Here is a 24,076-nt window from a genome sequence, read left to right as displayed (position 1 = left end):
GGTTTGAGCCCCGCGTCGGGCTCTGGGCTGACAGCTCAGAGCCTGGAGCCTGCTTCAGATTCTGTGTCTCCCTCTCTCTCTGCCCCTTCCACACTCATGCTCTGTTTCTCTCTGTCTCAAAAAATAAATAAACATTAAAACACTTTTTTAAAAATTTTAATGTTTATTTTTAAGAGAGAGAGAGCATGAGTGGGGGGACCGGGGTGGAGAGAAAGAGAGAGACGCAGGCTCCAGGCTCTGAGCTGTCAGCACAGAGCCTGACACTGGACTCGAACGCCCAAGCAGTGAGATCATGACCTGAGCCAAGTCAGATGCTCAACCAACTGAGCCACCCAGGCACCAAAGCCTTTCTCAATTTTACAATCAAGAAAACAATGACCGATCCCTGCTGTTATTACCACAACACTGATGAATGAAGTCAGGTGATTATTTTTTAAGCCTGGATTCATTGAAGCATTCATGATCCAATTTAAATTAATCTTTTTCCTCCATAACTTGGCCTTTATGTCTCCAATCTGTACCTGCACGTATGTGCCCCAGGTAGCGCCTTTGCTTACGCTCGCTTCAAGCACTGCTCAGTATTTTGCCAGCTGCGTAATTCTCTAAATGAAGGAATGACTTAGGTGAGGAATGTGATAAATAAAGTCACTTTCCTTCTTTTTATTCAGCCAGCGTCTAGGTAAAATTTTGTCATTTACTCAAATGTTGTTTTTTTTAAAGATAATATGTATTTGAAAGCCCTGCAGAAAGATAACGTGCTCAGCAACTGAGAATAATAAAAGGCTCTTTTTGTCCAAAAGTCATTCCCTCCTTCTCATCCGCATACCCCAGCCCTCCCTGCTGCTAACTGTTGCCAGGAAGACGTCATGGGAACGCTAGCGTAGCCACCAACTCCTCTCTGAACCAAGGCCACTTTCTTTTAGGTCAATCTTTATACACAGTCTCTGTTCTAATAATATGAAGGGGAGCCCGGGTGGTTCAGTCAGTTAAACGTCCAACTTTTGGTTCCTGCTTAGGTTTTGATCTCACATTTTGTGAGATCGAGTCCCTCATCGGGCTCTGCGTTGAGATGTGGGGTCTGATTGGGATTCTCTCTCTCTCTCTCTCTCTCTCTCCCCCCGTATCCCACTTGCTCTGTCACAAAATAAATTTAAAAAAATCACAAGTGAGGGGCCTCAATTACTGGATGTTTCTCTTGCTGGAAAAGAAATGTCAGTAGTTAAAGGTTAGGACGCGAGGATCCTATAGACATTCCTATGAAACATTGTTTGTGTTTGTGTTTGTGTTTGCAGGAACGTAACGTGTTTTCCTGAGTATCTAGCAGGTTCCTAGAGAGGGAGTTGCACATCTGCATAGCTTTTCCATTAAGAACTGACTTGTCTAGGGGCGCCTGGGTGGCTTAGTCGGTTAAGCGTCCGACTTTCGCTTAGGTCATGATCTCGCGGTTCATGGGTTCGAGCCCCGCGTCGGGCCCTGTGCTGACTGCCAGCTCAGAGCCTGGAGCCTGTTTCAGTCTGTGACTCCCTCTCTCTCTGACTGTCCCCTGCGCATGCTGTCTCTCTCTCTCTCTCCTAGAAATAAATAAAAATATTTAAAAAAAAAAAAAAGAACTGACTTGTCTAAGAGCACATGTGTGCCCGTTACAGAAAGTAACGCGTGAAGGTACTCTTCCTGTCGAAGACTGGACCGCTGTTGAACCACAGGGAGCTGCCTGCCTCCCCTCCACCTTCCGTGATTCAGCGCCCTCTTTTCCACCCTCTTCCGCCCTGTCCTGAGCCCCACCAGGAGGCTGCAGCGGTGGCCTCCCTTGCCTCCTATCGAGTTGGCTGTGGGCTGAGCTCACAGGTGAGAGGACGAGGGGCACTGACTTCCTGGCCCTCCCTGCGGTCACCGGGGCTGCTGCATCCCTTCCAGAAAGTTCTCGGCTCCTGTCAGCAGGTGTGCTCAGGAGCGCCTTCTTGCTGGGTCGTCGTGCTTCCCTCGCCCCTCCCAGCCTATGGCTGGTAGCGGTGCCGATTGTAGGGCGAGGTCGTATGCTCAGTGGTTTCTCTGCACTCTCTCTGTGCTTTAGAAGCGCTTCTGTGACCCAGCCTGGTGTCCTGTCTCCTTCCTATCGGTCCCTTCCTGACCTGCACTGAATTCAGCACAGAAAGTGGAAATCCCCTCCTCTCTACGGTTCTCGCTCCCTTACACCTAACACTGGAGACGGCTGCCATCCTTCTTGCCCTCCCTGCTGTGCCAAAGAGGGCCTTCTGCGCAGGGACCTGGGGTTGGAGCCTGGCTCCTTGCCTGGGCCCTGCCACCCAGCACAAGGGGCTCCTGTGTTCCCTGCTTTCCCTCTCGGACCAGCATGGTGGCATTTTGCAGTAAGACAGGCCCATGTGTCTTGTGGCATCTGAAGGAAGCACGGCAGGCGTTTATGTGTTCTCACAACCGCAGACCGCTTAGCTGGTCACCCACTTTCCGCCTGTCGTCGGCCTGGCCGGCGCGACTGGCCAGCGCCCACCCAGGGGTGGTTGTGGCTGAGACAGGCCACTGGTGAGCTCAGAGGCCGCCCTGTCCACTCCCTCACACGACCTCTGCAGCCACCTGTCCCACGTGTGCCAGCCCTCGCCACGCGGCCTTGGTCACTTTGTGGAAACATTGCCATTCCACCCTTCTGTCTTCCTGACCTCACACCCCCCCCCCCCCCCCAGCCTGCAAGATGCCATCATGGTCTCCAAGAAGATTCACTCAGTAGCATTAAAGAGAGAGGGTGGAAAGCAGGAGGGGAAAACCCTTCTGACCATGTCCCATAAAGTACAAGCACTTTGAGGAGAGAAATTCTTCTAGTGAAAAAAAAAAAAGACCTTGAAATCTTTTTTTAAAAGAAGTATATTTCATGCTCATTGCAAAATCTACAAATAAAACATAATGAGGCAGAAAGCAAACGTTCTCCTATAATCCTGTTTTCCAGCATGAAAAACCCTATTAAGTGGTAGGTATAGTATTTGAGACCTTTTCAGTGGATATGCAAAATACGTCTATGAAGCTTTTTTTGCATGTGGAGGATGACAATGTAGGTTCTATTCTGTAATCTGCTTCATACATTAGACGGTAGATCATGGAAACTATGTGAATGCATGTGGATTTACTTGATCCTTTTATCAGCTGCAGAATATTCCATGGCATGAAAGCATTATAATATCCTGTGGCTAGGCATTTAGTTTTTTCCTATAATAAACACTTCAGTGAGCATTCTTGCACAGAAGTCTTTAGAAACTGAGTCAGAATTTATAAAGATTACTTCCTTGAACAGGAATTGCTGAGTCAAAAGTTCTTACAAATTTTTTTTACTTTATGAATTTGAAAAAAGACCACAAAGAATTCCAAATATATATGTGTGTGTGTGTGTGTATAAATATATATTATACAGTATATTTCCAGTTTCCACTCATACATATGAGTGGACTATGCATATTCATATACTGTATATGGATATAGTATATTTCCAGCTTCCCACTCATACCTGCCTATCCAAGTTACCTCTCTGCTTGGTTGTCTATTAAGTTTTAGTTCCATAAATGAAATGTATTATTCTTGCCCTCACCTATCTAGTTCTCCCACCATGTTCCTTAGCTCAACAAATGGCACCTGTATTCACCTAGTTTCATAAACCACACCTTCCTCCCCACCAACTCTCCCCAGCCCCCCCTTTTTTTTGTTAAATATTTTTATTTATTTCTAGGAGAGAGAGAGAGAGAGAGAGAGACAGCGTGAGCAGGGGAGGGTCAGAGAGAGAGGGAGTCACAGACTGAAACAGGCTCCAGGCTCTGAGCTGGCAGTCAGCACAGAGCCCGACGCGGGGCTCGAACCCACGAACCGCGAGATCATGACCTGAGCGAAAGTCAGACGCTTAACCGACTAAGCCACCCAGGCGCCCCTCCCCAACCCCCCTTTGTATTTCAGCTAGGATATGGACCACTATATGCAGTGGGTCTGTTTTTTTTTTTTTTTTCAAATGTACGTTTCAATTTCTACTGAAGTATATCTGAAACAGTTCTTCAATCACTCAGGAAATCCATATAGCTACTCGTAGTAGAAAATAACTGGAGGGATTTTCATTTAGAAAGTTTTCCTGATATTCAGAATTTAAAATATTCTCTCAGACATTAGAGGCCAAGAAGAATTCTTAACATTTTAGTGAGCCTAGTTACTTCCTCCTTTGTAGGATTTAAAGAAGGGATCGGAGTACTTTAGGGACCTTCCCAGAAAATCTAGATCATCCCCAAAGTACCACTTACAGGAAATTATAAATCTTGTGCATGTTTCTAATACTTGGTTGTTTGCCTGTTACTTCCCATTAAAGGATTTGTTGACCCCTATTCAGAGTACTTGAGGGACCTTTCCAGAAAGTCTAGATCATCCCCAAAGTACCACTTACAGGAAGTTCTCAATCTTCTCCATGTTTCTAAAACTTGATTCTTTGTGTGTTACTTCTCCTTAAAGGATTTGTTGATCCCTATTCATGCAAGATTAAAGACTTCTCTTCCCTTCTAATCTATTTCCTCCTTTTTAGAAGGAATGAACCTGCTCTGTTCACATTTTTATATACTCCAGTATCATCCCCATTAAAGAACACTCAGCCTACTTCTCAAATGTTAAAAAATGGAGATCTGGGCGGGACATTTTAATGGAAAGGTATCTGGGACAATCATGGGCTCTCTGCCCTGACACAAGGCTCCCAAATACCCCTTCCTTGCTTGATTCCCTCTGCCCTGGAGCTGTGGCTCTATGAGCGGAGACCGAACACTCAAGAAGAGATGTATTTTACAAAGCTGCTTCCATCGATAGATGCAAGTTTTTACAGTGTGCAAGGCTCTGTGCTGCCTGTATCTTCTCATTTAATTGTCCCAGCAACTCTGTGAGCCAGGCACTGTTATCCCAGGTTACAGATAAAGACACTAAGACTTGGAGTTAAGCAACTTGCCCAAGTCCCAGAGCTCATGTTCTCAGAGGCAGGATTTGAACCCAGGTCCTAGAACTCCAGATCTCGTGTGTCTAACCTCAACCCTTGTCGTCTGTGGGACGATGCTGAGAAAGCAGTCTTTTACCGATCAGGTGCGAGGAGAGGTGTATTATTTTTGTCCCCTGGCTCCTCAGGCCACTGAGCAAAGATCAGAACAGAGGAGGTATGTACAGGGGCCTCCGAGCCAACATTGACCATCAGAGCCTGTGCTCAGAAGCAGAAGTGGGGCCTGGGAGAAGCGAGTCATCAGACAGCTGTGCGTGACTGGGTACGAAGTGGTTAGTGGTTATTCATGTTACCGATCAGTTAATGATGTGTTCGGTGGAGACTGGGTTCCCTGGTGAAGGTAGAAGCTGTCTCCCAACTCAACAACACCCAAGCTCGTCATGTGTCATTATTCATGACCCCCGCTGCTTCTCATCAGAATAGTACCCATGTCTAGCAGTGGTTAACGGCCGCCCCCAGGTCCTTATTTCACGCCCTGGAGCAATCATTTCTTCACCGCTTCCCAAATCGTGGAGTTTCTCAAACAGCTTTGCCAGAGTAGGGGCCTCCTCTTGTCTTTGAAGATTAAAGGGCTCATTAGGCAGTGCTGTTTTTCCAGACTCTCCCATTGATTTTCCAGTTTCTGCCGAGACCGTCTTATTACGCAAGGTAAAAGGAAAGTGAAAGAAACCCATCTCTGATACTCAGGCAGCCCTGAGACAGACCCGGGCTTCAATGCCAGTCTCCCTGTGTCCCAGCTGGCCAGGCCGCACAAGGCTGCCCGCCCGCTGGCAGATGGAGCGGGGTGGGGACCGGATGTACTGAGCGCTGCACGAGCTGCCCACAGCTTCCTTCCTGAAGGAGAAACTCAGATGTCATCCTGTCATGTCACATATTCTAATAGCTTTGCTATTCCTTACCATATTTTATAGCTAAAAGTGTTCGTTATGTAACAAAGACCAAGCAGGTTGGCTGTCTCCCTCCCTCCCGACCTCCACCCATGGAGAACCGGCTTATTAAAATTCCCTGTGTCACACGCAGTGACTGGCACAGGCTGTCCCCAAAGAGAAAACACGTGAAAATCATGAGAGAAGCTCGCCTCCTGTCTTTTTCTTAGACACATTGACCTGCTAGGTCATTTAGAGAAAGGGGAGCAGGTAGAGAGGGCCAGTGTTCATTGGACGCCAACCACAGGCCAGGTCCTGTCAAGCGCTTTACATGTTTTTTCTCATTTGGCCATCACGGCGATCCTGTGAGGTACAGACTTTTAATATCCCTGAGATCTCCATTCTCTGGGGTTAAGTGCTGCACCAAGGTCACCGCTCTTAAAGAGGTCAAAGTGTTTAATAAAACTTTTGTGAGATCTGCCAGAAATCTAGAAATGCTGGCTTTCCGGTCACCTAATTTTTTAAAAAAGTTTTTTAATGTTTATTTATTTTGAGAGACAGAGCACGAGAGGGGGAGGGGTAGAGAGAGAGGGAGACACAGAATCCGAAGCAAGCTGTCAGCACAGAGCCCGACGCAGGGATGGATCTCACAAACCGTGAGATCGTGACCTGAGCTGAAGTCGGAAGCTTAACCGACTAAGCCACCCAGGTGCCCCCACCTAGTTAACTTTTATAACTGTCATCACATGCCTAATGTAAAGGTTTCCCGGGACCCTAAGTCATGTTCCGTGGAAGACTCCTTCCCAGGAAGTCCGTAGCCTCTCCGGACCTTATACCCCTGCTCCAGACTTCGAGCTGGTACCCATCATGAGTGCGCTTTCTTTTTAAAAAGTTTTTTTTAAGCTTTTTTATTTTGAGAGAGAGCATGTGAGCAGAACAAGGGCAGAGAGCGAGAGAATCCTAAGCAGGCTCTCAGCTGATAGCTCAGAGGCCGCCCGATACATGAACCAAGGGATCGTGACCTGAGCTGAAATCGGACGCTTAACCAAATGAGCCACCCAGGCGCCCTATAGATGTGCTTTCATCGGCTCCAGCCAGTCCGCACAGGGTTGTGCTGCTCAGTTGCTGAATGTTTTGAATATTTCACATGGGATAAGAGGGTTCTAGGATCAAATTAGCTCGGGAAACCTGGGGAAAGCCAAACAGCTTTATTTCCTTCAGAATGACTTGGAGCCTCTATGGAACTGGCATATATTATGAGTCTACAGGAAGAATCAGTTCAGTGCTCCCTATACTTGCTGGGGTGTAGACTCATTTGTCTACTGAATGTCGTGCAGGATGTGTGCTCTTTAAACCAACATTTTGAGAAGCACTGGTCTAAATCGGTCTCAGGTTTTTATGTGCAAGTACAGATACCAGAAGGTATCTAAAAGCCATAAGGACGGCCACCAGAATGGGTGAAGAGTGAGTAGGGAGTTGGGTTAGTGAAGTACGAAGGTCATTGTTGGTGTTAGACATACTAAGTCGGAGTCCTTGGGCTCCACTGCTTAGCCCACGTGTCCCTTGGCAAATTGCTTAATTTCTCTAATTGCAGCCTCCCCCGGGTGTAAAATAGGACTGCATGTACCTCGGGACGCGCTGTAGATTGTAAATGTGTTGGGGTGTTTGGTGCGGGCCCTACACAATGGAGCCGTTCATCCCTTTCTGCTTTCCCTTCACATGCTCACGGAGGCTCGGCCAAAAGAACCATTCTCAGGCAGCTCAAATTCATTCCTTTATTCACATGATAAGGGTTAGCTTCTTGCAAAGCACTGTATTCTAAGTGCCTTGTGATCTAGTTAAATTCTACTCAACAGATTTAATGTTATTTTGGTGACGCCCCAAGGCATTCTGTTAAGACACCTCTACACTGAAGAAAGAGACTTCTTCACCAGGGGAAAGAAGAAAGAATTGTCCTTATCTTTGTCTTTTGAATTGTCCTTATCTATATCTTTCTAAGGAAACTATATTTGGAGAAAGAAGTGTCCAAACTGAATTGGTCTCTTCCCTCTGAAGCTTCCCACGTGATCGGCACACACTCATGCCCCTTGTAGAAGTCATCAGGGATGCGCACTGAACCTGCCTCTGATTCCTTTAGGGTCTACAAGCACCCCCAACGATTTGTGGTACAACTTCATTGAGCTGCCCTACCACGGGGAGAGCATCAGCATGCTGATTGTGCTGCCCACCGAGAGCTCCACCCCACTCACGGCCATCATCCCTCACATCAGCACCAAGACCATAGACAGCTGGATGAGCACCATGGTGCCCAAGAGGGTTCAGGTCATCTTGCCCAAGTAAGTCGTCCGACTCCCCGAAAAGAAAGTAATGGCAGTGCTCAATCCCTGGTAGCGATTGTGTCAGATGCTAGGGAACGCGAGGCTAAGAAATGGCACCTCGTAAAGCCTGATGTGTTTTGCAGAAATTGCCTGGTGAGAATACAAGGCTCTGCTATTGTAGGAGCCTCCCCCTGCACCCCCCCCAATCTCTGTGCCTCTCATATGGCAGGATAATGATAATGGTGAAGAAAAGGAGGCAGCCTGACCTCTGACCTTAAGCTCCTTATGCCATTTTGAGGGCTTTTAACGTATTTTTGTCCCAAAGACTGAAAAACACATGTATCATTGCTAATAGTGCTTTGATGAGGAGTTTCATTTTAGCCTTCTTAAGTTCTAGCTGGAAGTTTCTGAAGACCAAGGTCCAAAAGCTAGGTGTTAAGGAAATAATTTGAAACCATTCAGGCAGAATTCTTATATTGGTACCTATGGTAGGTTTTTTTTTTTAATGACACCCTAAAAGTATAATATTGGTGGAATTTGAACTGTTATGACTTGAAACCAAGGGAAAAGTCGTCCTAAATTCTGCCCGAATCCTGAATTTCTGTCAGGTCAGAGAATGCTTTACCCAGACCAGTGAGAAGAGGCAGTGAATGTCCCCTGTCTGTGATTGTGCAGCCAGTATCCAAGGCTTTTAACTACCCACGTCTCGGGGAGGTAAAGCTACCTTCCAGTTCTAAAAGCTTTTACTTCTCGAGTCACTGAGTTAAGTAATCAGAGGGGCCCATTCATAATAAGTATTAATGATCCTCCCAGGATTGTGTGTGTGTGTGTGTGTGTGAAATGAGCCTTCATGTAGGCAGTGCTTGATATAAATGAAGAAGGTGGTAGGTATACATTACAGAATGGCATAATAGGTAAAGCACAGTGATAGTGGTAAATTAGCATTAGAGCCCATCTGCTCACCTACCCTTATTGCTCTTCCACCAGATGGGATAAAACCTGGTAAAACATCCTCTGATGTCATAGGTTTAATAACTGACATTTACATATGTCTGGCTATAAGGCCAGACAGATTGCAAGTGTCCAAGAAACCCATACACCCATACAGCAGTAGAGTACATCCTCAGCTTTTCCTAATGTTTGTTCCAGTTTTAACAGTAAAATGTTTTCATAATCCCAACAAGAATGAGGAGGAATGTGCCTCCTCTCTTTTGACCATCCCCAATCCCAATAAGGATAGTGGCTCTTACAGCAGCCACGATGATGGCTCTTAGGTTGACAATGGGGAAGAGGTATAGATACTCCAGTGGATATTCCAGATAATCCCCCATCAGCACAAGGGGAAGATCTGCCCAGGTGTTGGAATGGGGGAGCCTCTTGCACACAAGGGTGTTCTGTTATGGTGTCTTGCTTACTTTGCTAGCGAAGTGCTTGAGAGAGGAGCGGTTCTCTACTTAAATCTTGGGACAGTTTGACACAAGTTTCGATTGGTGTTCAGAGCATACGTAAAGAGGAATCACTTTGTCAATATTTCCCCACCGGCACGGAAAATATCTTACATCATTTATGGTGTAACGATTTCCCCCTATTCTCTCCTTTCCTACTAGGTTCACAGCAGTAGCACAAACAGATCTGAAGGAGCCACTGAAAGTTCTCGGCATCACTGAGATGTTTGATCCATCAAAAGCCAATTTTTCAAAAATAACAAGTATGTTCGATTTACAACTTATTCTTAAACTTGAAGACTGTTACAGACTGGGTCTCTGACTGTTACAAAAGGTCAAAATTAGGAGTGTGTTGCCCTAAAACTCTCTAAGATTTAATCTGATTTATCACCATATCATGCTGTTCATCCTCCGTTATTTACATCAGCATAAATCATTCATCCCCACATTTCATATGCACATTTCAGGGGTGCCCAGGTGATTCGACACAGTTAAAGAAGAACTTCATGTATTGTCTTTGTCACTTAAAAATTTAGCTCTTAGTTAGGTTATTAGTCTTTCTTTTTCAAATGCACACTATTCCCCGGTGTTTGAAAAATCTAGGGTTTTGAACTCTCAGACACTTGCTTCCATCAAACAGTAACAGGCATGCACTATATCCAGGTATGTATCTTGGCATTTAATGCCCATTAATCTGAAATAATGTAAATTCAAAGGGGTCTGAGTAGAGCTTTTCTTTCCCAGAGCATCCAGGACACAGCTGGTGTTCTGTCACTTCAAATTTGCCAATATACGCACCTTCTCCTCGAGTTCGATTCAATAGTTGGTTCTTGGTCTTTTTAATTCGGAGCACAGCAGCCTCCTTCCAAAGAAAAGCCACGGCTTAAATGTTATTTGTCCTCCTGTCGTGTTTATCCCCTTGACAAGCTCATTACCAACCTCGATGGCCTGCAGGCGAGCACCTGTGCACCCATCCTAGGGCTGCGCACAGTGTCCCCGGTGAACTTGCAGCTGCAGCGATATTTTGATGTTCTTTCATCCTCGGTAACCAGACTCTCGTCCCCAGTCCAGCAGCAGGAGCCTCACCTGGGAGCTTGTTGGAAGGGCCCAATCTTGGGTCTCACCTAGACCTCCTGAATCAGAATCGTTTTAACAGGATCCCTCAGCCCGTGAAGTTAGCATCATTTCAACCTGCGCTTTCCCCTTCAGCGTTCTCTTCTGTGCCCTGCACACCATGCAGTGGCCATGGGGAGTTCGCAGGTGCTCAGAAGGACAGGTGCCTGAAATTCTCCTGAGCTGTGCTGTTTAATGTGCAGGTGACGTGCACCCTGCAGACATCCCTCTCGTTCCCCTCTGGTCGTAGTAGAGCCCAGCGTCCATGCAATTGAAAACCAGGTGACACGGAAAGCATGTTTTCCCTTTGCATCCAGACCTATGTCCCACCAAGGCTAGCATGAACTTCTGTTCGCGTTCTCCTCAAATGCTGCAGCCAGTAGGTTTTGCTGGAGCGGTAAGGATCTGTTGAGAAGGAAAGTGAATTCACTAGAAGGTTCTAGATGCACAGTTTCAGTTCTGAGTCTGGTTCCAAACCATTCTTACACTCCACACCCTTCTCACTGATGTGGCACGAGATGAGTGGCTTTTATTGTGAAGAGCCAACTCTTACTCTGTCACTAACCGGTGATATGACTTGAGGACAGATTTCTTAACACTCCAGGTCCTCAGTTTCCCCATCTGTAAATGCCCTCTGAAATCTTCTCTGGATCTGACATTCTGTAACTTAAAAATAATAGTGTTGCCCTGTTTCTTTTGAAAACTGGATTCCTTTTTAGGTTTTTTACACAATCCTTTATGATCAGGGTTGAATTGGCAGAAACACTAACACTTTCAGGGTCGGCGAGTCCCTCCTCCAAAGGGATAGCACGGTTCGCTCAGCAGAGACTGAAACTCACTGCAGGTCGATAGTCACCCCACAGCCTCCAGTCACCAGACCGGATGAGGTCGCTTCTCCTGACACCTTCTAAGAACTGGAATTTGCCATGGATTTGAAATCGCTTTCCCAGCCAAATGGATGGCCTGCATATCAAGTAAATGCTGTTTTTGTTTCATTTTCTGGAAACAGGGTCAGAAAACCTTCACGTTTCTCAAATCTTGCAAAAAGCAAAAATTGAAGTCAGCGAAGATGGAACGAAAGCATCAGCAGCAACAAGTAAGAACTGGGTCGGAAGCTAGGGCCGGCGGGGGTGAAGGGGAGGGAGCCCGCTGCGGTTCGCCCATGGATGTCGCAAATGTGGAGCAAAGCCTGTTTTCAGCCAGGCACCGTGGGTTGCCCCCCAGGTGACAGTGGTGAATTTAGACAAATTGAGGACCTGCACCCTCAGAGCTCAGAGTCTGTTTTGTTAAGGAAAGGCCTTGGGTGCGAGAAATTTCTCTGAGACAAGAGTTGGCAAGTTTTCTCTGTAAAGAGCTAGGTAGTATGTATTTTCTGCCCTGTGGGCGGTACTGTCTCCGCCACAGCTTCTCAGTACTGCCGTTGCGGTGTGAAAGCAGCACAGATGATTCAGGTCCATGGTCACGGCTGTGTCCCAGTAAAGCTATGTCTATAAAGGCAGGATCTGACTCCTCAGAATTGGCCTGAGGACAGTGGTTTGCTGACCTCTGCTCTTGGGAAGGTTAAAGCATATGCTGGCTTCTTCTTGGCAGAAAAAACCCAGTCGTCATATTGAAACATAAAATACTAGCCACTCCCGATAGGAAATAGGCAGTCCAGTCCATGCGGGACAAAGTGAAGAATTAGCGAGCCGCCGTTGAATTTCCAGGAGGGCTATGCAGCCTCCTTTGAGAATTAGAACATCCACATCTGCTCTCTCTTCATGGTTTATATAATGAAGGAGGAAATAGAACGATCTTAGGTTGGTTTTTGTACCCCCTAATTATCCAGCTGAGATGGGGTAAATAGATCTGGCCAAACTCTGTGAACTCGTAAAGTGAATATCCTAGTTGTGCCTCTAACTGGGTCACATATTTTTGGTCATTAAAATGTACTATTTATGCTCCGAATAGACATTTTATTGCCTTTCTAGAATAAATGTTTAATTTGTAACCCTTTGAAATAACATTAAAAACAAAGCCCTCGAATAAGAGTACTTAGAATTTTAAGATGCCTTTTGTCTCTTGTAGGTGATTATAAGTGAGCGCTGAACAACATTGCCAGTTATTGGCCAATTTCGCCAATTAGTGTAACTATCAGGACTGGCTACATTAATTTGCACGGCCCTGTGCAAAATGTGACTATGGAGCCCTTACTGAAAACTTATTAAGAATTTCAAGACAGCAGCAACAGAGCCCTGAGCCAAGTGTGGGGTTCTCGCCAGTGTGACTGCCCCGTCACGCGTCCCGGAGGCCAGCCCCGCTCGGTCAGTTAGCAGGGTGGCTATAGCAAAGGGCCACAGACTAGGGGGCTTAAGCAGCAGAACTTTATGTCTGACAGTTCTGGAGGCTGGAAGCCCAAGGTCAAGGGCTGCTTTCTCCCTGTGTCCTCATGTGGCCTTTTGTCTTGCACCCACATCTCTCCTGTCTCCCTGTCTTCTTATAAGGACACCAGTGCCGTTGGATTTGGGCCCCACCTTCATGACATCATTCAGGCTTCAATACCTTGGGAGTTAGGGCTCCAACATAGGGATTTTGAGGAGGTACAGTTCAGTCCAGAAGACCTGCTAACCATTGACTGCTTTTCAGTCATGCTGGCTTGGGTGATTTTCCCCAATGTACCTGTAGATGTTTCCTTTGTGACATGAAGCCCAAGCCATTAGTGCTTTGTTGGTGGGGTTTAAGGAAGAGAACTGGGCCGTTGCGGAACGAGCAGTGCAGGAGAGCCAGCACCTGCCCTCCCGCGAGGCCCAGAGACACAGGGCCATATGGGCAGCTCAGTCGGTTAAGCATCTGACTCTAAATTTCAGCTCAGGTCATGATCTCACAGTTCATGAGATCAAGCCCCACATCAGGCTCTGTGCTGACAGTGCGGAGCCTGCTTGGGATTTTCTCCCTCCTGTGCCCACGCTGTGCTCTCTCTTTCTCAAAATAAATAAACATAAAACAAACAAACAAACAAACAAAAAAAAACAACTGTGAAGCCACCATGGGTAAGCCTTGCAGACTAAACGTGTCTGGGACTCTGGGCCTAACCAAGTTTGCTGTCTTGAGTCCAGCATTGACACCAGATGGGCTGAACAGTGACGAGGTATCAGGTCCCGGGTGAGTGAGTGGTCTCTGTTACCACGCGATGGAGACCCACGGAAGGAAAACTCACAGACAAAACAGTTGAAAACTAAGCAGGGCCTTGATGTACGGAAGGGATTTGGCTGAGCTGAAAGGACGGCGGCCTTCATCAGCAAGGCAGATGGTATGAATACAAAACACCTAATAATAGCAGTGAATATGCATTAGGTGTTTGTTAAGTGGCAAACACTATTCTAAGAGCTTTTAATAGGTTTTATGCCACTTAATCCTCATAAAAAGCCTACGGAGTAAGTACATTTATTAAGGAAGATGGTACTTGGGTAGGTTCAATGGGACGCCCAAGTGCAAAGGGCCTGCGCCCCGGTAGGTGTTCTATAAGTGGTGACCATCGGACCTATTCTAACCTGGCCAGCCGAGGGATGGGAATTGTGTCCCCACCAGCCAGCTGCCTTGCTGGACTCACATTGGGTGTGTAACACATTTTCTCTCTCTTCCCGTAGCTGCGATTCTAATTGCAAGGTCGTCACCTCCCTGGTTTATAGTAGACAGACCTTTCCTATTTTTCATCCGACATAATCCCACAGGTAAGTGATTCTTCCCTTCTGTTGCTCGCCGCCTGTTAGAATTCAGAAAGGTACACGGGATCATAGTGAAATCCAGCCTTGCTGCTCTGATTCGTCTCCCTTGTATCCTGTCAACAACTGCAAACACTCAGTAATAGAACCGCCCACCTTGAAGAGCTAAGAACATCAAGGCTGTGTTTACAGAATGCGATGGAATCTTGTAAAGGCTGGTTTTAGGTTTGTTGGTTTGTTTGTTTTTAGCATCGTGGGCTCTGCAGCCCTTCTGCGGATTTCTGATATCTATTGATGTTTTCTAATCCACATTTTTATAAATGCAGTAGTTAAATTTTATCAGAAACCACAGCCCTCTCTATTGTTACGGCCTGAGGACTGTTAATTCAATAGATCTTGGCTTTATAAGTCATAAGTTCAGAGTTGGCTCTGTGCTTTAGCTTTTATCTTTAGACTATGGGTAACAATAGTGCTTACTTCCTAGTCTAACAGTTAAGAAAATTATTTAAGGGGACTCCTGGGTGGCTCAGCCAGTTGAGTATCTGACTCTCGATTTCAGCTCAGGTCATGGTCTTGCGGTTCCTGAGTTCAAGCCCCGTGTTGGTCTCTGTGTGGCTCTGTGTGGAGCCTACTTGGGATTCTCCCTCTCCCTCTCTGCCCCTCCCCCACTTGTGATTTCTCCCTCCCTCCCTCTCTCTTTCTCTCTCAGAAGATTATCTTTGTGGAGAGGTTGGCTTCATGTTCATTCAGAGTAGAAATGAGTACATTTCAGCGTTTACTCTTTTTTTAATCAATAACACAAGGTAGTTCCTTATCCTTCCATCTCATTGCATCTTTAATGTCATAATTAGTGTGCTCCTGAACCAAACTCCAATACAGGAGCCTATAGCCACACGTGGCTTTTTAACTTCTAGTTAACTAAAATGAAATATGGTTTAGGGGCACCTGGGTGGCTCAGTCAATTGGGTGTCCGACTTCAGCTCAGGTCACGATCTCCTGTTCGTGGGTTCAAACCCTGTGTCTGGCTCTGTGCTGACAGCTCAGAGCCCAGAGCCTGCTTCCGAATTCTGTGTCTTCCTCTCTCTCTGCCTCTCCCTGTGCATGCCCTGTCTCTCTCAAAAATGAATAAACATTTTAAAAAAATGGAATACAGTTTAAAATTCAGTTTCTCAGACCAGCCATATTTCAAGGATTCAATAGCCACGTGTGGCTAGCAGCTACCATATTGGACAATGAAGCTATAGACCATTTCCATCACTAAAGAAAGCTCTGTTGGACAGCCCTAGGGACTATCCCTTATCTTACACGCCTTCTATCTTATGTTACGAAGCAGTTTTTAGAGAGTTATGCTTCTGTTTCCTCTTAATTCTCTAGGTGCTGTCTTATTCATGGGGCAGATAAACAAACCCTGAAGAGTATACGAAGAAACCGTGCCGAAGCAAAGACTACTTTGTGATGAAGAAGACTGCTTCCCTCCATCTCTCATAGTTCTGTTAAATATTTTTGTACATTACTTTCTTTTTCAAAACTAGTTCTTAGGAACAGAGACTCGACGATGCAAGCATTTTTATCCTGGGACATATGTCAAAGGAAAAAATGGGCAGGACGGCTGGAACACTGTACTGACACGTGATTGAAAGGCTTCAAAAGGTCTAAAAAAAACGCTTTAAACTACTGAACAGGTCCCTAGGCTAACCCTCCCGAGTATTTACTGTCCGGTTCAGGAGTTTTGTTTTGTTTTGTTTACACGCGTGGCATCTCAGAAGAAATGTAATCAGTGTGATGAGGGGGAAGAAAAACCCCACAGCACATTTTATGGTGGCTTTTACTTTTTTATGAAGAAATATATCTTATCGGCCTTTTTAATTCTTTCGTTTTGGTCCCATCCAAAGTCTTGATAGTAAGCATTATTTTGGGGGTAGAAATAGCGAATCTCTAGCCTCTTTGTGTGTTCCTGTTGTTGTTGTTGTTGTTGTTGTTGTTGTTGTTTTATAGAACGCATGTATTCACTAAAATAAAGTTTAAAAAACTAATGTCTTGCTAGACAAGGTTTGCTCTCGTGCCGTGTGCCTGTCACTACTGGTCTGTACTCTTTGGATTCGCATTTTTGTATTTTGTACAAAGTAAAAATAAAGTGTTATGAGTAGTAAAAAAAAAAATGCTTCTCAGTTATTGAAAATACAACAAGAGAAACAGAGCCTTTTAAAAATACTTAAACCTTGGGGCACCTGGGTGGCTCAGTTGGTTAAGCGTCCGACTTCGGCTCAGGTCATGATCTCATGGTTCGTGGGTTCGAGCCCCGCGTCGGGCTCTGTGCTGACAGCTAGCTCAGAGCCTGGGGTCTGCTTCAGATTCTGTGTTTACTTCTCTCTCTGATCCTCCCCTGCTCACGCTGTCTCTCTCTCTCTCAGAAATAAATAAAACATTAAAAACAATTTTTTTTAATACTTAAATCTCTTCTAAACCTTTGCACTTAGGCACACGGCAGAAAACCAGAGCCCCTGGCCTGCTCCTACTCCTTTCCCCCAGCCGCCAGACACTGTTCCCTCCTTCACCATCTCTCCGTTCCTGAGTCACCGCAGACGAGGAAGCATGAAGGCAGTCCCAGCCCTGGTCGCAGCCCCGGGTTCCTCGGGGACATGTCCTGAGTGTCCTCAGCAAACACCGGTTTTGTAGCAAGTGTGCGAAGACGACACCAGGTACCGAGATACCTCGGAACAGAGCGAATGATGCATGTTCCACTTCCGGTGGTAGGCCGGAGGGCTTGTTTTCTAAAATCACAAGATTTATTTTTGTCTTTGGTTTTCGGAGAACTCCTCACATTTCTAAAATCAGAATGGTCTAAAAGATGTATCAAAACTTGAAAACATTTTTCCTTTTTTTTTTTTTTTTTTTTTCCTAAACCCATGAGCTCTACTCATCACTCTTTGGAGAGGGAGGGAGAGAATCTTAAGCAGGCCCCACACCCAGCGCAGAGCCCCTTGCGGGGCTTGATCTCACGACCGTGACATCATGGCCTGAACCAAAATCAAAAGTCAGATGCTCAACCGACTGAGCCACCCAGGTGTGCCCATCGTCATTCTTTATACAATAAAACCTCACATTCAACACCCAACAATTTGTCATTTGTAATTCTTATTTATCAAGTGGGCTGGGCTTTGCTGTTTGCAACTATTTAAGTACTTTTATTTATTTTTATTTAAAAAATGTTTTTAAATGTATTTATTTCTGAGAGAGAGACAGCGTGAGCAGGGGAGGGGCAGAGAGCGAGGGAGACACAGAATCCGAAACAGGCTCCAGGCTCTGAGCTGGCAGTCAGCACAGCTGATAAGCTAATCCTGGAAGGGAGAGCGTGAAGCCTAGTTCACTCGAGTTCCTAACTGGTGCAAGCGTACTTACAAGATACGCAAATAGGGCCAAGCAGCCGTTGGTCCACAAGAGAAGCAGAAAGTAGCTGCAGGACAAAGACTAGATCCCTGGCTCTTGGGCCCAGGAGTACTCATTCCAGAAAGGACCACAAGAGTTTGCTTGTCTACTGTCGCCTCGTCGAGTGGCCCTGTTAGGTGTTACAGATAGGCTGCTCCCCCAAAGTAGAAATTGGTCATATTTCACTGAGCATATTCAGTTTCAAAGTATCTGGTCCCCTTCTGAATGCCTCTTCAGGGTATGAGATAGTAAAGTTTCAAATCTATGCTCTACAGAACTGCGGAAACTCTCATGGAAAAGTCATACTATCAAGGTTCCTAGACAATATTTCTTCTCTCTTTTTTACTTGGTTTTACCAGCCTACTCATCGTTAGCCCTTTCTCACCAGTCAGCACCCAGATTCTGACTCTAGCGGCCTCTAGATCTTGTATATAATAATCTCTGGACTGGGGGAAAAGATCTTCTCAAATGATCACTTTTATATAATTCAACTTTTATCTTTTTTTCCCTGAATTTTTTGGTAATGGGTTATTTATTTTTGAGAGAGAGAGACAGCATGAGCAGAGAGAGAGGGAGACACAGAATCTGAAGACAGGCTCCAGGCTCCAAGCTGTCAGCACAGAGCCCAACGTGAGGCTCGAACCAACGAACCGTGAGATCATGACCTGAGCCGAAGCCCGACGCTCAACCGACTGAGCCATCCAGGCGTCTCTCAACTTTCATCTTTTGATACACTTCAATGAGTCTATAGGTTCTGTCTTCAAAAGAGAAAATTTCTGAAGACTCCTTTACCTGACGAAAACTGGAATACATTTAAGATATGGAGAAAATTGCAAACCTGCCATAAAAGATCATGTTTGCTGTGATACTGTGATTTATAATAAGAGATATGTATTTGGCTTTCCTGCCCATTTCTGGCACAGAACTCCCCAAACCCTTGGAATTTACAAAAGTGTCTTTTGTTATGTTAATAAGGTAACTTTGGGCCAAACTAGGCCCGCACCCAGAGGGCCTGGGTCCTGGGAGGGAGCCGTTGGGGTTACAAGGCATCTAGCTAATTCTAAGCCCTAACCTACACAAACGTGTATATTGCCACAGAAAGCAGAGATGCCAGCCAAGCCTAGATCAGGCGGACTGGCCAGCATATCCTCTAGTAAGAGACACCTGAGAGCCTTGATGGCTGCAGGATGAAGGCTGGTTGCTAGGAGACGCATCCAGGTTGGAGGGCTGACACTTTCAGCTCCACCCCCAAGGACCTCTGGGGAGGGGAGAAGGGCTGGAGATTATTGAATCAATGGCCAATGGCCAAACAATTTAATCAACTGTGTCTTTGTAATGAAGGCTCCATAAAAATCCAAAGGACGGGTTCAGAGAGCTTCCGGGTTAATGAGCCCTTGGAGATTTGTGAGAGTGGAGCACTGGAGAAGGCATGAAAGCTCCTTGCCCCGCCCCAGACCTTGCCCTATGCGTCTCTTCCATCTGGCTGTTCCTGAGTTACTTCATTTTAGAAACCAGCAATCTAGTAAGTAACAGGTTTCTCTGAGTTCTGTGAGTTGCTCCAGCAAGTTAATAGAACCCAGTGAGGGAGTCGTGGGAACCTCTGATTTACAGCCAATGGTCGGAAGCACAGGTGACAACCTGGGCAGGGATTGGCATCTGAAGTTGGTGGGGGGCAGCCTTGTGGGCCTGAGCCCTTAACCGGTGAGATGTGACACTGTCTCTGTAGATGGTGCTAGAATTGAGTTGAATTGTAGGACATCCAGCATCAGAGTGTTGGTGGTGTGAGACACCCACACAGTGGAATTGGGTGTCCGAATGTTTATTTGCTCTGTAGACATTTGAGCAAACAACTTATCGTATAGATTAGATATCACACTGAGGTTGAGTAGGAGACAGGCTGCAATTTTCCTAAAGTAACAAAAATGGTAGACCTATGGAACTGAGGCCAACAACCAGGAAAATCACTCTCTTGATACTTAATGAAATGAAGACTTTCAATTCTGCCTGAGACCCAATGGAAAAAAAGAGTAGGCACTGACCCAAATAAGTCAGAAGCTCTGTGTCTTATTGGCCTTTGAGTCTTTGTCCTAAAAAGATGACGACAAGTAACTTGAAAAAAATGCCAGTCATAATAGAACTTTACAAAAAAGACACAAGGAAGTGACTTTTATACCAGTAGCTCTTTGTTTTTCTGAAAATGAAAAACTGAGTGATACGTGAGCTCCACGTGAAAGGATCTAAGAAATCGAAGCGAGAGGAGCAGAGTAGCAAATGGTGCTTTCTAGGACTGGTCGGCGTCGGCTGCCCGGGGAAGGTGCAGACCGAGTTAACTAACTGGGAGACGATTTCTATGTCTTTGGTCTCCCAACACTGCTGAAAGGCCCCGTGTCCTACCGAGTCCACTTCAAGGCCACCCAAGGGTGGAGGACACCACGGCCTCCAAAGCCCAATTTCTTCCGAGATTCCCCAACCTCCCCTTTGACCCTCTTCCAAATCTTGAAGAAGAAAAGGATGCGGATGTGACTCAAAGGAGAAGTTTGTGACATGAGAAATCACTGTTTGATATCAGGTACCTTATTCGTGTTTGCAGGTCAATTATTGAATACGAGGGAACAAAATGCGAGTGAGTTTTTACAATTCTCAGTGCTATCCCTCCTTCATCTGAAGTTTATAATCCCAGGCACCAAGGGTAAAGAGAAAGGTGACACGCCTTTGTGTTCGACCTTCGTAGACATGGAAGCGATCCCAGCAGCCACAGCAGAGTCCTAGAGGCAGGAGCCTCACAGACATCACTGTCAGGTTAGTTAATCTGAGGAGGAGCAGCGACTTTTTTTTTTTTACTGTATTTCTTATTAACTATATTGTCTATTGATAAATATTTCTGGCCCTGACTATATGTTGTCTTCCTGGGGAGACAGTCATCAATACTTACGCATAGGAAATATTTTCAGAAAGTCAGGCAATTTCTCTGATTAGAAATATTCTTCCAGCGGTCAATGATCTCATTATTCATCTCTTCTGCAAAACTCATTAGAACAAAACTCATTAGTTCACCTTGCAATCTTAATGTTCAACAGAGGTGATAAAAAAGGTATCCTTGCAAACAAATAATGGTGTTCTTCCTCAGTTGAAGGGGGAATAGGTTAATGTTTTTAATTTTCTCGGTTGCTCTTCTCCCAGAAATTTTTCTTACGACTCTTAGACTTGTGTTGTGAGTGAGCCCTAGCAGGCAGCCAGATACCTGAACAAGAACAAGAAGCGTTAGCGGAGAAGCACAGACTCTCCCAACGCCAAAATGGCTGTCCTTTTGCTTTTCAGGGGCATGTGCGCTCGTGATTACAATGTTTGATTGTGTGAATTTTCTCCTGGAAAAAACTGTTCTTAGTTTGCAAGATGGAATTTACTCTAACAATCATTCCTGGTATCCTACAGAGAGAGCGTGGCTTCCAAACGCTCTGATGGCCAACTGAAGTTACCAGCCGCAGCGCTGGGTCCTGGGGGATGGTGGCAGAGGGGCTTTACAAACTGCGGTTTGGAGAGATGACCCCAGGGCCAACGGAAGGGAGAAGACGCAGTGGGCTTAGGGATGCAGCGGGTAGCAAAGTGCCACCCGCTGGGGGCTTCTCAGGGGCACCCCTCAGTGGGGGAGAATTGGGGAGCTGGTCCCTCAAATGGGAAGAACATCCACATCTGGTTTTATGAAGCGTCAAGATGCACAGTGAGAGTCCCTTGACACTGCAGAACACCATCTCTCTCTCTCTCATACACACACACACACACACACACACACACACACACACACACAAAGAGAATAACAAGCAAGATGGGGCCAATAAAAGTCTTTTCAAGTGTTGTCTACGTCAGCCCTACAATTTTCTCTCTTTTCAGTAAATATAAAAAAGCTGAGGGGCGCCTGGGGGGGCTCAGTCAGTTGTGTCCGGCTTCGGCTCACGTCATGATCTCGCAGTTTGTGAGTTCGAGCCTCATGTTGGGCTCTGTGCTGATAGCTCAGAGCCTGGAGCCTGCTTCGGATTCTGTGTCTCCTTCTCCCTCTGCCCCTCATGCTCTGTCTCTCTCTCAAAAATAAACAAACATTTAAAAAAAAACTTTTTTTTAAAAAGCTCACTCATTCCTTGGCATCATAGGTGAATTCCTCATATATCAAGTTCTTAGCTTCACATCCTAAGGGCCAAGGTGAGCTAGCTTCTTGCAGTCAGGTTCATAGGATATTAGAGCTCTTGAAAAGTCATGGTTCACTATAGTCCTATGCCCTATACATCCTTTCTTCCTGTATATGGAGGAAATGACTTCCCTACAAGGGCATTTTGCACACTACTTAACTGTGAAATGGGATTACCACACCACCCTGTGGCCAAAATCTAAAAACGACTGAACACAAACAAAAACAGCCCCTATTTGTTCCATTCTTACTTGGAAATTAGTTTCTAGTAATAGTTTACTTTCTCATGACCACAAGAAACACTTTGAGAATAGTAGTCCCTGTTTTACATATGCCTAGAATAAAAACCATACAGGCTAAAAAAGAATAAGGCTTATGTAATTGAGTCTGTAGATTATCAGTCATACATTTTGGGCTTAATTTTAAACTTTGGGCTCAGGGAACTAGCGAGTGGGAAATGGTGGGAAAGGAGGTCAGAATTTCAACGTAACTGACTAATGTCTGTTGATGGTGCCAGGCCAACCTTAAGTGTTGTTCTCACTTCCTTATGGTCATAAGGACGCTCTTCTCAACATCAATCAGACAATGGCCAGAAAGGCAGTCCTCCAAATGGTCACTGTGTGCTCTTGGTCACACACGCCTTTTGACAATCCTCACACCCACGTATCCCTCTTGCCCACATGTCAAGTGTACGCAGTATTGGTTCTTATGTGGCAAATTAAAGTTGGCTACAAGTTTCAAGCTATTTCACATGGAGCTGCAAAAGTATGTTAATAGTGTTTATTTTCTACCTTCCAGCCCATCATAGTTTGGTGGGTGTTTTATTTTAAAAGTACAACTTTGGGGCGCCCGGGTGGCTCAGTCAGTTAAGCATCCAACTTGGGCTCAGGTCATGATCTTGCGGCGCTTGGGTTCGAGCCCCACATCAGGGCCTGTGCTGACCCCTCAGAGCCTGGAGGCTGCTTCAGATTCTGTGTCTCCCTCTCTCTCTGGCCCCTCCTGGGCTCACACTCTGTGTCTCTCAAAAATAAACATTAAAAAAAACTTTAATACAACTTAAATCAGGGAAGGAAGACTTTACGTAGAAGTGTTTTGAAACCACATTCTTTATAAGGGATTTGGATTTCTGTCCTTGCAGAGCAGTTTTTATGAACTAGACCTAGATTTCTTCCACACCTAAACACAGAAGCTTGTGTTTAGAAGTTGAGAAGCTTGAAAATCTTAAGGGTGGAGATCATTCACCTCCAACCTTGTAGGATAAAGTCCTGCAAAACGCCCTGAGCGGGAGAAATCTGGGATCACATCATCAGTGCTACTTGTGAGGGAAATGAAGGACTGCTGACTTTACAACCAAATTCTCTAAAGATCTTTTGAAAAAATGTCCACCCAAAATAAAATTAGAATAATACTTTAGCTGGGGCGCCTGGCTGAGTTCGAACCCACATTTGGCATAGAGATTATTAAAATGAAAGAAAAGTACATTGAAAAAACATTAATTTCATTAAAAATATTAAGAAAGTATACTTTCTTATTGCATATATTGGATGAGTAAGTGTTTGGAGGACATTTACGGCCTATTCTCCGAAACGATTCGATGAGCTCTCTTCTTCTCCGGGGTCCCTGAGATACTTACCACGTTTACTTGCGGCCGCACCCCCAAGTGTGGCACTGTGTGCTACTGGGTTTGGCCCTCTATCCCTGTGTTCAAGGGTTAGGAGTTGGGAGTGAACTCTCAAAAGGTGAAATAATTACTTTTAACCTACCGATGCAGCCAATTGGATAATTCTGAAACTTTCCTCTCTCAAAACAGTCTCTACTTTTCCTGTGAGAGCTGTAAGCCCTCTTACGTATGATGAAAGTCCCACTGTCCTGACCGGTCTTGGGAAAGGGGTTCCGAAGGTCCTTGATCTTTCTTAATAGATTTTATGGCAAGCCTTTGCCACCGAGAAAGCAGGAAGGGTCAGCCAGCAGCACGACAGGAGCCGAGAAAATCCGGCCAGCGTGCTTGTTCTC

The 24,076-nt window shown here is 45.6% G+C and overlaps 1 protein-coding gene across 1 annotated transcript in view; it reads left to right on the top strand.

Annotated features, from left to right (window-relative positions):
• SERPINE2 (serpin family E member 2) overlaps positions 1 to 16,505 on the top strand; it is a 58,688-nt gene extending 42,183 nt beyond the window's left edge. The window contains exons 5-9 of the mRNA XM_077748561.1: positions 8,018 to 8,216; positions 9,806 to 9,906; positions 11,766 to 11,852; positions 14,383 to 14,466; positions 15,832 to 16,505. Coding sequence (XP_077604687.1) covers positions 8,018 to 8,216; positions 9,806 to 9,906; positions 11,766 to 11,852; positions 14,383 to 14,466; positions 15,832 to 15,869 — 509 coding nt within the window. The 3' untranslated portion in view covers positions 15,870 to 16,505. The remainder of the gene's footprint in view (positions 1 to 8,017; positions 8,217 to 9,805; positions 9,907 to 11,765; positions 11,853 to 14,382; positions 14,467 to 15,831) is intronic.
• Positions 16,506 to 24,076: the final 7,571 nt, after the last annotated feature.

The sequence above is a fragment of the Crocuta crocuta genome, unplaced genomic scaffold (genome assembly GCF_008692635.1).
Source record: "Crocuta crocuta isolate KB4526 unplaced genomic scaffold, BGI_CrCroc_1.0 scaffold229, whole genome shotgun sequence".
Classification (NCBI taxonomy): domain Eukaryota; kingdom Metazoa; phylum Chordata; class Mammalia; order Carnivora; family Hyaenidae; genus Crocuta; species Crocuta crocuta.
This window is presented reverse-complemented; position numbering and strand designations above follow the sequence as displayed.